The sequence below is a fragment of the Podarcis muralis genome, chromosome 8 (assembly GCF_964188315.1).
Source record: "Podarcis muralis chromosome 8, rPodMur119.hap1.1, whole genome shotgun sequence".
Classification (NCBI taxonomy): Eukaryota; Metazoa; Chordata; class Lepidosauria; order Squamata; family Lacertidae; genus Podarcis; species Podarcis muralis.
In genome coordinates, this window is record NC_135662.1 from 81,869,761 (window position 1) to 81,881,139 (window position 11,379).

Consider the following 11,379-nt stretch of genomic DNA (forward strand, 5'->3'; position numbering starts at 1 on the left):
CAAGTGAAAACTCTCCTAGCTTTGTCTGATTTGTGACCTTTGTTAGGATGTACTGATGTACCTAGGGGACGCGGGTGGCGCTGTGGGTAAAACCTCAGTGCCTAGGACTTGCCGATCGTATGGTCAGCGGTTCGAATCCCCGCGGCGGGGTGAGCTCCCATCTTTCGGTCCCAGCTCCTGCCCACCTAGGTACCGCTTTAAAGCGGGAAGGTAAACAGCGTTTCCGTGTGCTGCGCTGGTGCTGGCTCGCCAGAGCAGCTTCGTCACGCTGGCCACGTGACCCGGAAGTGTCTGCGGACAGCGCTGGCTCCCGGCCTTTTAAGTGAGATGAGCGCACAACCCTAGAGTCGGACACAACTGGCCCGTACGGGCAGGGGTACATTTACCTTTACTGAATTCTTGAAATAAGCATCAATAAGACTTAATTTCAGTATAGGATGGTGACTACTTTATAGTTTGTTGACCTAAGACATCTTTGACACAGTTTAATTATACTATAATTTTGAAACAGTTTTTGAAGTAAGCAACACTTTTAAGTGATTTTATTCGTCAAAGCTGGTTGGCTTAAAACTGCCATGGCTTACAACCAGACGAGGTTTCCTCTAAAAGACAATGTTTCTTGTATGCAGGATAATCAGAATTGTCCTCTTCAGTGACCAGTGAAGATTTGTGCTCACAAATTTCTTCCATCTGCTAGTAGTCTTACAACTTTCTCTGCTTGTGCCTCGGATGCGTTTTACAGTACACATACAAATGGCCACGCCTGCGGACAATGAAACAGTCCTTGCAACGCCTTCTGAGGACGGCCTTGCACTTTATGCCAGCGACTGGCTGCAAGCTGGGGGGAGGGCAACTGTTGAGAAAGGGCAGCAGATCCACGTGACGTGGTCTGGCGGCAGGTAAGGTCTGCAATGGGCTGGCAGTCTTTGAGCGTCCCACCAGCCAGGAGGAGAATAAGCGGGAGGCTGTGCCGCAGCTCAGGAACCTGGCAGAAGTCACCGAAGCAGCCATCACATTCCGCAAGAGCAAGGAGGCCATTGTGCCCAAGCTTAGGAAAAGAAGGGAGGAATTAAAACATCAACAACACATCCATCAACTAAAAGATGCAATCCAAGTCCTTTGCACTCTTGCCTGGGAGTAAAGTCTCAACGTGGTTTACTTTCAAAGAAAGGACCTTAAGGTCCATATATAGCAACACCCTAGAGGTCCCCTAAGGAAGTCAGATTAGCCTCAACCAGAGCCCAGGGCCTTTTAAACTTTGGCTCCGGCCTGGTGGAACGCTCTGCCTCATGAGACCAGGGCCCTGCCAGATCTGATTTCTTTCCTCAGGGCCTGTAAGACAGAGTTGTTCCACCTGGCCTTTGGCTTGGAATCAATTTGATTCCCTCCCCCTCTTTATTTTTCCTTTCTCCTCCTGTGAAGAGGCTGCATCCTTATGTTTTAATGTTGTGTTTTAATCTTTTTAAAATTGTATTTTAATCAACTGGTTTTTATTATTGGTTGTTAGCCGCCCTGAGCCCGGTCTTGGCTGGGGAGGGCGGGGTATAAATAGAAATTTATTATTATTATTAATAATAATAATAAATGCAAATAGGATTACATATCATAGAATAGTAGAGTTGGAAGGGACCCCCCAGGGGTGGTCTTGTCCAAACCCCTGCAATGCAGGAATCCTGCCCGCAGCCGTCCCTGGGTGGGCTCGAACCACCAACCTTGACCCCACTGCAGGTAGTATTGCAGCAGCGCTGTGCATCCTCAAAGTGGGAGGAAATGAAGCCAAAGGTTCTTCCTCCCCTACACAAAACGCACAGGCTAGAGCTGCAAACCTCACTCGTCGATTTTCATCTACCTTGGAAAAAGGGCGACCCAGAAACCACTTGGGAGTCCAAACTGGCTGGACTTGCGATTACGAAAGGCGAGAGTTAACAAGCCCCTTCCCGCGCATGCGCAGCCTCCCGCGCCCTCCCCTCCCCCGCGAACCAGCCGCGCACGCGCAGAGCTCCCTTTCTCCTTCAGCTCCTTGGAAGCCCACAGCGCATGCGCGAACCGGAGCCTCCGCTTCCAGTCAGGCCGGGTAAGAAAAATATTAAAGCTTCATTCTCCGTAAAAGCTAATCCAAGAACCCTTTACCCGGGGGCGGAGATGGTCCGCGCTACGTACCGGACGAAGAGCGACGCCGCCGGCCTCTAGCCTTCCGGGAAGAGGACGAAAATGACGAAGGCGCACGTGACTCCTTCTCTCCCCGCCCCCTTTTTTTTACGTCCTTACGTTTCCCTCCGCCTCGCGCAGGGGTGTTTACGTCAGACGCTCGCGAGCCTCCAGGGGGCGTGGATTTGGTTTCGCCGGGCGCCGCGCGTGCGCAGTGCGCGTTCTGTGCGTGAGGCGGAGGAGGAGGAGGGGCGTCGCCGACATGGCGGGTCTGTCTGTGTCCTTGGGAGGAGCGTCCCGGGCGGGCTTGGCTTTGGCGAGGGGCGTCGCGGCTCTCCCCTCCCTGCGACCCGCCTTTGGGAGAAGCTACGGCGCGGGGACGTCCCCGACCGGCGAGAAAGTGACGCACACGGGACAGGTGAGTGTTCAGATAGAGTGCCTCTGAGCCTGGAGGCTCCACTCAGCTCTATTGGTACAGCAGCAGCAGCAACAGCGTTTATAAGCCCCCAGTCCCTGCCTTCTCATTCCAAAGAGGCTCAGAATAAAATTAAATTTTTAATAATAATAATAATAATAATAATAATTATTATTATTTATTTATACCCCGCCCATCTGACTGGGCTTCCCCAGCCACTCTGGGCGGCTTCCAACAAAATACCCAGCCAGATGGGCGGGGTATAAATAATAAATTATTATTATTATTATTAATATTAAAATTCAGTAATCCATCAAACATTAAAAGCTTCCCTAAAGAGGGCTGCCTTCAGATGTCTTCTAAAAGTCAGGTAGTTGTTTTTCTCTTTGACATCTGGTGGGAGGGCGTTCCACAGGGCGGGTGGTTAAATATTATTATAGTTTTGATTTATTTATGTGTTTGTATAATATTTAAAGATTCAAACAACTAATCGTTCAGCAATTTGGAGATTTACTGTTTTCATTGCTCTCAAAGATAATCATGAACGTAACTATTTTTTAAAAGGGCGGAATGTGTCCCTCTTATTTACTTTAAAATAAGCTTTTATTTATTTTAAGTATTCGTTGGTTTTGCGTATAATAATAATTTATTTATACCCCGCCCATCTGGTATAAATGGTATACTGCCCTCAGGGCGGTTCACTGCATCAGAACAAGAAGAAGTGCTGATTTTGACCCATAAAAGTCCTTAAGTGGCTCAGGAAACGCAATACTTCAAGGGCTGCCTCTCCCCAAACAAAAAGAGCCTTTTCTGTAGTGGCTCCCTGCATGTGGGATGCTCTCCCCAGAGAGGCTCACCTGGCGCCTTCATTGCAGGTGAAAGCATTCCTTTTCAACCAGAGCTTGAACAATCTGGCATTTTAACTGTGTTTGTGGGCAGCGGGCATTGGGCTTTTGTTTCATTTTGATTTTTTGGTAGGTGTTTTGTTTTTTCATTTTGTATTTTTTATTCTGTAAACTGCCTTGAGACCTTCGGACATTGAGCAGTTTGTGAATTTAATTAATAATAACAAATAAAATAAAAGATACAGAAGCCAAAAAAGGCGTATCTCTCTTTCTCAGGTTGTTGGTTCCTGCAAGAGCTTATGGCACGAATTCCCCCTGTGGCCTAGGCTTTCCTCTCTTGTTTTTGTTATTATTGCTGCTGTATCTATTTTATAAAATGTCTTTTGTTTATAACTATCTTGACCATGCCCTTAAGTGTTAAAACATTTGAAAGCCTCATTTTGTGCAGTGGTAAAATTAACACAGTTGCTTGCATCCACTTTGCTGAGCTCTGGATTTAAGAGTTTTTCTTATGATTCCTTTTTCTTTGCAGATGCTTGAACATTTCCAGTGGGAAGTCAGAGGTGCTTAACTTTGATTAGATTAACTTAGTTGGTCTCTAAGGTGCTACTGGAAGGATTTTTAAAATTATTTTATTTTATTTATTTCGTTTAGATTGCATCAGTTGTACTTTAACCTTTTTTATTTAGGTGTTCAAGGATTTATATGCCACTCCAGTTTGCAATATTGACTAGGTGGATAACAAGTAAAGGTAAAACAGCTGTAGAAAAATTGGCATTTAAAAATAAATACATTTTAATGTTATCATATAAGCCGACTAGACGATTTGGCTGGGTAAATGAAAAGACAAGACATGAGATTTAGTGCCAGGCAATTCTTCCTTAAGAGGGCATTCTAATATGGGATGCAGCAGCTAAGAAAGCCCTTTCTCTAGTCACCACCTGCCTGGCTTCAGAAGGTTGGAGGTGTCAAAGGAAGGCGATTGCACATTTACTAGCAAGGAAGCCCTACTGAACTCATGCTGCAATCCTGTGCTCTTTTACCTAGATGTAAGCCCTGTTGAACTGAATGGCAATTACTTCTGAGTGTTTGGCTATCAGCAAATGGGTTTAGGAGCCTTCCCCGGGGTTTTGAAATTATCATCCTCTTGCAACCAAGTGAAAATGCCTGGGCACCAGGATGGGTCCTGACATCTCCACCAGCTGGAAGTGCATGCCTGGGGATCATTGGATCTTAACTGTTTCCACACACATACTACCACATCCTAGAGAATTCTATCAGTTATATTTTATCCTCACAATCAGAATGAATTTCAGAAACCAAAATCCTTTTTCTGTGCAGCAGGAGCAGTGAACAGCGTTATAGGTAGTTGTTGTAGCTTGTCTTCACTTACCCCACCGCCCTGCTCACAGTTGTGAAGAATATTCCTATGGTCCATTTCACCATTAAGAAAAACAGATCAGAATAGGCCAATATACCGTATTTTTTGCTCTATAAGACTCACTTTTTCCTTCCTAAAAGTAAGGGGAAATGTGTGTGTGTCTTATGGAGCGAATGCAGGCTGCGCAGCTATCCCAGAAGCCAGAACAGCAAGAGGGATTGCTGCTTTCACTGCGTAGCGATCCTTCTTGCTGTTCTGGCTTCTGAGATTCAGAATATTTTTTTTCTTGTTTTCCTCCTCCAAAAACTAGGTGTGTCTTGTGGTCTGGTGCGTCTTATAGAGCGAAAAATACGGTATATATAGACTGTCCCTGGTTAAAGTGACTTTTCGTTTAAGTTCCCAAAGTTCTTAACCTAGTTCAAGGTAGTCATCTGAACTACCCATATGTTTAACTCATAATCAGTTCATCATTTGGAAAATTAGACTTTAGAGCCATCTTGCTCCAAAATGGCAACTAGATATTCTGTTTTGGCGAATGCAACTTTGGTTTAAGGAGCCATTTGGCACCTAGCTTATGTATCTTAGTTTCTAGCACTGGCTTCCTGGACATGAAACCATGGGTTTTTTTGTATTCTAAAGCGCCCCCCCCCCCCATTTCTCCACAAAGCTATTTGTATTTTCATATTTAGAATTTTGTAAGAAATATGTTAATTTCACATAACAGCAATGCTCCGTGTTACCAGTCAGAAAGTAAAGAAGCACCAGTCTTTTACCAATAATTTGAAATGCCCACCTTTGCTGTCATTAGGGGCCCCAATTTTGGGATTAACACTAGATCCTTCAAAAAGCATTAAAAAAAAATACTTTAGAATCATTGGATAAGCAGTACCCTGTATTTTCTTCATTTGTGCCGACAATCCGCTTCCCAAACCCTCTAATTCGCAGGCATGCCAAAAGGATATGATAAACGTCCGTGGGCGAGTTGGAAAAATGCTCTAGGCAAAGCAGAGTAATGCCAACAAAAAGTCTTGTTTTGAGCTGTAAATTTTGCTTAATCTATGAGAAGGAAGTTGCCAGTGGTAATTAATTTTATGGAAATTTTCATTACCAACTAGAATTGATTCAGCTGAAACACTCTTCCAAATCCAACACTATTGGATGAAATCCATTGTCCAACAGCGGAACAGACACCATTGATAGAATGGATTTCCCTTCTCCTCTAAACCTCCCTCCCCCCAAAAAAATCTCCATCTGAAGCAGATTTGGGGGAACACAGGAGACTGTTGAGAGGAGGGGAAATCCTACTGCATTCAACTTTGGATGTAGCTCATTATTCCATAGAAGATAATAAGTGAAGAATCTCTGCTATTGAATATATTTCATTTCCCGGCAAATGTTAGACACTCCCCACAATCACCAGCAACATCAAAATGTATGGAAACTTTGTTTCTAGACTTATTGTTCCTTATTGTTAATCCCTTTTCAACCACACTGCAAATTCCTTGGGTTTAGAATTCTAAGTCTTCTCCTTGCGTATTTATTATATTCCTATCTTATTTCAGGTTTTTGAGGAAGCTGACCACAGGCGGGCTCGGTTTTCTGGTCGACAGAAAGAGGTAAAATTCATGTTAGGAAGCGTTTGCCTTGATTCTGTGCTTTTACACATTTACTAACACAATGTTCATTGACTTCAGCTGTGAAAGAACAATCCAGCTTAACAGCTTGGACAGTTTCAACTTCCACCAAATTAAAATAGATTTATAGATCTTAAGTCACATACCTCAGCTAAAATCTTTTATTGATTGTGGGAGTGGGTTGAAACTTACTTGGAAACTTTGGAGAACATCCTGATGTTGCTTGGGTGTTTGAAACTTGTAGTTTCTGCACTTAAAGGTAAAGGGACCCCTGACCATTAGGTCCAGTCGTGACCGACTCTGGGGTTGCGGCGCTCATCTCGCTTTATTGGCCGAGGGAGCCGGCGTTTGTCCGCGGACAGCTTCCGGGTCATGTGGCCAGCGTGACCAAGCTGCTTCTGGCAAACCAGAGCAGTGCACGGAAACGCCATTTACCTTCCCGCCAGACTCCGGAACAGATTAAATTCAAGAATTAAGGTTCCACTATACAGTGGTTGACGTGAATACTGGACTTTCATCTTCAGCAGGCACTAGATCCATTCAGTCTTGGCACTGTTTATGTTTGTATTTCAGATCTGTTTTAAAAATAAAACAGATCTGAATCTGGTTGTGTGCATTTATTCACTTGCCTATTTATATTCTCCTTTTAAGGCAAGTCTTTGTAAAGTAGCTTACAAGTAATGGAACAAGTAGCTTGTGGCTTAATCATTAGTTCTTGGATGCTGCCAGGATCTTACCACACTGCTGATAATGCAGCAGCCCTGATTGTGGCTAAAAATTTACACAAAATGTTCATGAGGGCAGGGAGGAGGAAAAGGTTCAAAAAGGAACTCTCAGCTCGCCATAAATACACCCATGAGGAAGAAGAGACAGCCAATTAGTTCTGCCATGTTTCAGGCGCAGGACTTTGCAATACCTATCGTAGCGAAAGCCGCAGCCTGTGTGCCCATGCCACTAAAGCAACTGTATAGTTGGAGCTGTCTGGCACTGAAAACCTTTGCTTCGCTATAATAGGTGAATGAAAGCTTTGCAATCGATTTGATCGCTCAGCAGCCTGTGAGTGAAGTTGAAACCAGGGTGATATCCTGCGATGGTGGCGGCGGAGCTCTGGGACACCCTAAAGTGTACATAAACTTGGTAATGTAATCTAACTTTCCTTTGTGATCCCATCCACTGTTTTCCGTTATTATTATTATTTATTATTATTATTATAATTATTATTATTATTATTATTTTGAGAGGAAGATATGTGTACAACTGAGACTGACCAGTGTATCTCATCAGCTGTGTGGCAGTCTAGAATGATCCTTGGTATATCTACTTTGCTTGTTTCCTATTGCGAACTTCAATGTTGAGAATTGCCTACTGTAGGGCAGGCCACAATTAAGAGCTGATAGGTTGCATTCAGTTTTATGACTCGCCAGTTGTGCAGGCCTCGTTTAAGGGATAAGTGTTAATGATTCCCTCCGTTGCAATTTTTATGGGTATTTTCAAGGTATAGTCATGTGTGTATTCTAAAGATTGTCTTTCCTGTCCTTCGTTCATTCTCCATGTTGCAGCAACCATTAATGTCAATCTCTCTTCTGATTGTTTCATTTTAATTATTGCTTATTAAAGCAGCTTGCCAGTAAGTTCAGATGTATTCTTGAGTAGATTGCTTCATTTTAATAGCTTATATCTTGTTAGCTGCCTAAGATAGAAGAAGGAAAGGCTTTGCTAATCTGAAGCCTTTGTCAGTTTTTATGGTTTAATTGCATTCTTCAAAATGGGTAGAAGGAAGTGTAGGCAAACAGATAAAAATATTTTGAAATTGATAGTTGGGGGGGCTGAGATAGGCAATTGTTATAGCTGTGCCTCAGTCATATCAGCCCTTTTGTAGAGGAAAAGCAAAATAATTTTAGCTCACGTAGAAAACTATATTTCAGATGAAGGTGGATTCTTTCCCTAGCTAAACTTTCAGGAGTATTTATTCATCATTGTGATGATTTGAATAAACTTACCCACCCATCCCCATTTGGCAGTCAGATACTTGTTGAATTTGTAAGCACCGAATTATGAAGAGAGGGACAGTAACTATTAAGATTTGTAACTAAAATGATGTGTGAGTTGCTCATGAAATCCATTTTGTAAAATGCATCCGTACATGCTTAGAAGCTTACTTTTGAATCAACATGAACAGGATTAAGCTGAATTCCAACCTTTAGAGTAGAACTGCATTGGGGGGGGGGGCGGTATGTGAACAAAATTGTTTTAAATAGAAGTGTTTGCACTAGAGCTATTTTATGTGGACCTGTATTTACAGCACTAAGGTAAAATTATAATTTTATTCCACCCCATCCCTCAATTTTCCCATTTGCAGGACAAAGATACAAAAACGGGAACATGTGGCTACTGTGGACTCCAGTTTAAGCAGCAGCACCATCACTGAAAATTGTCTTTATTATACTATGTTATAGTATTAAATATATATTTAAAAGACTGTCGTGAGTGATATCTTTTTTTTAAAAAAAATCCAGTGTTCTTCTTGGAATGGAATGCCTACAACTATACTGCAAAGTACTTTGTTCTTTCCCAGCTTTCTACATATAGCGTATATACCTTATAATGTTTTTAACAAAGGATTCTATCAAAACCACCATAAAATCATAGCATGCTTGATGGTGTTGCGTTCATGTATTATTATATAAATGCAAGATAATCTGTTTTAATTTTTACTGGATCCAAATTTTACCCAGGCATCACGGAAAAGTAAAGTATGTGTATTTGCATGCACAGATACACAATTTCTGTCTAGCAGTGGTGAGGTGACCCCTGGGGAAAGGAAAGAGAAACAAACGATACCCATACCACTTCGAATTTGAAATGTTTCCACAGGGCCTAACAGGTAGGCCACTGCTATCATCTGAACAAGTTCATTAAGGCTGCAATCCTAACCCATTTACTTAAGCCCCATCCAGTTGGACTTCTGAACAAACATGATTAGGATTGTGCTGTAAATGGCATATTTCAGATTCTTAAGCTTTTGTTCGTCTTGTGATGCCCCTAGCGGTTTGAATGTAAACTAGTTAAGGTCTGCTTTAAATTTCCAACCTACACACAGCCCTTTCCTGTTGACTTTGGCACCAATAAACTCTTACTCATCTGCCACAGAAACCCTGCAGGGCATAGAGGATTCTGGGGTACATTATAGGTTCACACCCAGTTTTCTTAAGACACCCAGTCAGGCTTAGCATATATACAACAATCCCCTATGGCTCTTTTTCAGGAGATCTGTTTACCATCTTATTGAATAACTATTAATGTTCTTTTGGTGTATAGGAACAGACTTTGAAAACCATTGTACTAATGAGTATAGTATACAAATATTTTAAAAAAGCAGGGTTGGCATATTGGTAACTTTGTGTTTGCGGGGGGAGATATTGGTCATAACCTTCCTCTAGAAGAGTTGTAGCAAACAGTTATTGTCCATGCTCTGCTTCTCTCTGCTTTGAGGCATAGGGGATTTTAAATATTTTATAGAATTAGATTTTTTAGAGTACTTTACAGCATTCTTGATTAGCATTGCTGCTCTCTACAATATAACAGAAATAAGAATTTTATCTTAATCTTACCACACTGATCCAAAATCTTACTATTTCAGTTGCATGGTTACAGCATCTGCAATCTAGGAATGATACATGCAGTCACACAGCAACCAATGTTCAGTTTAGCTTCTTGCTGTATATGTGTCGGGGGGAGCTGGCTTTGTATAAACGAGAGAAGTACCATCGTTGGTAGGAAGGGAATTCCACCAGCAACGCAACACTTGGGAGTAAATTCCTCCATCTTAGTAAGATTAGTAAATCACAATAAGGACCTCAGTTCAGATTTTGCATTGCAGTGTATTCTGAATCGTTGTTACAAACATATTGGCAATATACAAACCAAGTTTCACTGTTAACAACTCAGGGGAGATAATATACTAGGGTGTGCCTTACATATTTCCTCTGGCTCTTGGGATCATATGTAGTGAACGTGTATTTAAACTTGGAACTGTAGATTTGTGTCCTGTACATGCATGCGACATTACATTTAGATGCTTCAGTGCTCAAAGTTGGTATACAGTGGTACCTCAGGTTAAGTACTTAATTCGTTCCGGAGGTTTGTTCTTAACCTGAAACTGTTCTTAACCTGAAGCACCACTTTAGCTAATGAGGCCTCCTGCTGCCGTCGTGTTGCTGCTGCACGATTTCTGTTCTCATCCTGAAGCAAAGTTCTTAACCTGAGGTAATATTTCTCGGTTAGCAGAGTCTGTAACCTGAGGTACCGCTGTATTATGTCACCAAAAAATACATAGTGAGAAAGAATGCGGAATAGGCAAGTTCAGCTAAAAGCCTGGACTCCGGTAGCCTCTGACTATAAACAAGAAAGTGTGTGTGTAAACTGAGGGCTCTTAGCTTAGCCAACATAAGGGTAAGTGATGCTAGTTGTGATAGAGTTGTGAATATGGGGAACCAGTTGTCTCTAGTGACCACCTAGAATCATGGAATTTTAGAACTGGAAGGGACCTTGACGGTTATCTGGCCCAACCCCCTGCAATGCAGGAATCTCAAAGCATCCATGACAGATAGCCATCCAGTCTCTGCTTTAAAAACAGTCTACAAAGCTTGGAGCAGATTTTACAGCGATGCCTTACCCTATCTTTTGTCATTCGATTATAATGTATGAGGCTGCCTTTTAAATAATTTTTTGGAAACTTTGGTTTGTCCAAAATGGGGTTGGCAGGGTGTTAACAATTGGAACATATCATTTTGATATTGCATCATCTATAGTCGTTAGCAGTTTGGAACCAATTCCAAGTGCTGGCTATGATTTTCAAAGCCTCGGATAGCGAAGGACCAATTTTTTAAAACTGCGCATTTTAAAAACAAACATCATCTCTCATCCACTAGATTCCGATGCGAAATACAGCTAAGC

At 42.2% G+C, this 11,379-nt stretch overlaps 1 protein-coding gene across 1 annotated transcript; it reads left to right on the forward strand.

Annotated features, from left to right (window-relative positions):
• The first annotated feature begins 2,365 nt into the window (after positions 1 to 2,365).
• NDUFS6 (NADH:ubiquinone oxidoreductase subunit S6) lies at positions 2,366 to 8,922 on the forward strand. The gene is made up of 4 exons (XM_028738057.2): positions 2,366 to 2,566; positions 6,352 to 6,405; positions 7,438 to 7,560; positions 8,783 to 8,922. The coding sequence occupies exons 1-4, from the start codon at positions 2,411 to 2,413 to the stop codon at positions 8,849 to 8,851; spliced, it is 402 nt and encodes a 133-aa protein (XP_028593890.1). The 5' UTR covers positions 2,366 to 2,410; the 3' UTR covers positions 8,852 to 8,922.
• The last annotated feature ends 2,457 nt before the right edge of the window (positions 8,923 to 11,379 follow it).

Excerpts from the sequence above, each read along its gene's own strand:
- NDUFS6 (XM_028738057.2), top strand. The coding sequence starts at position 2,411 with ATGGCGGGTCTGTCTGTGTCCTTGGGAGGAGCGTCCCGGGCGGGCTTG. Across the intron at positions 6,406-7,437 it reads TTTCTGGTCGACAGAAAGAG|GTGAATGAAAGCTTTGCAAT; the intron begins GTAAAATTCATG and ends TCGCTATAATAG. Across the intron at positions 7,561-8,782 it reads CTAAAGTGTACATAAACTTG|GACAAAGATACAAAAACGGG; the intron begins GTAATGTAATCT and ends TCCCATTTGCAG.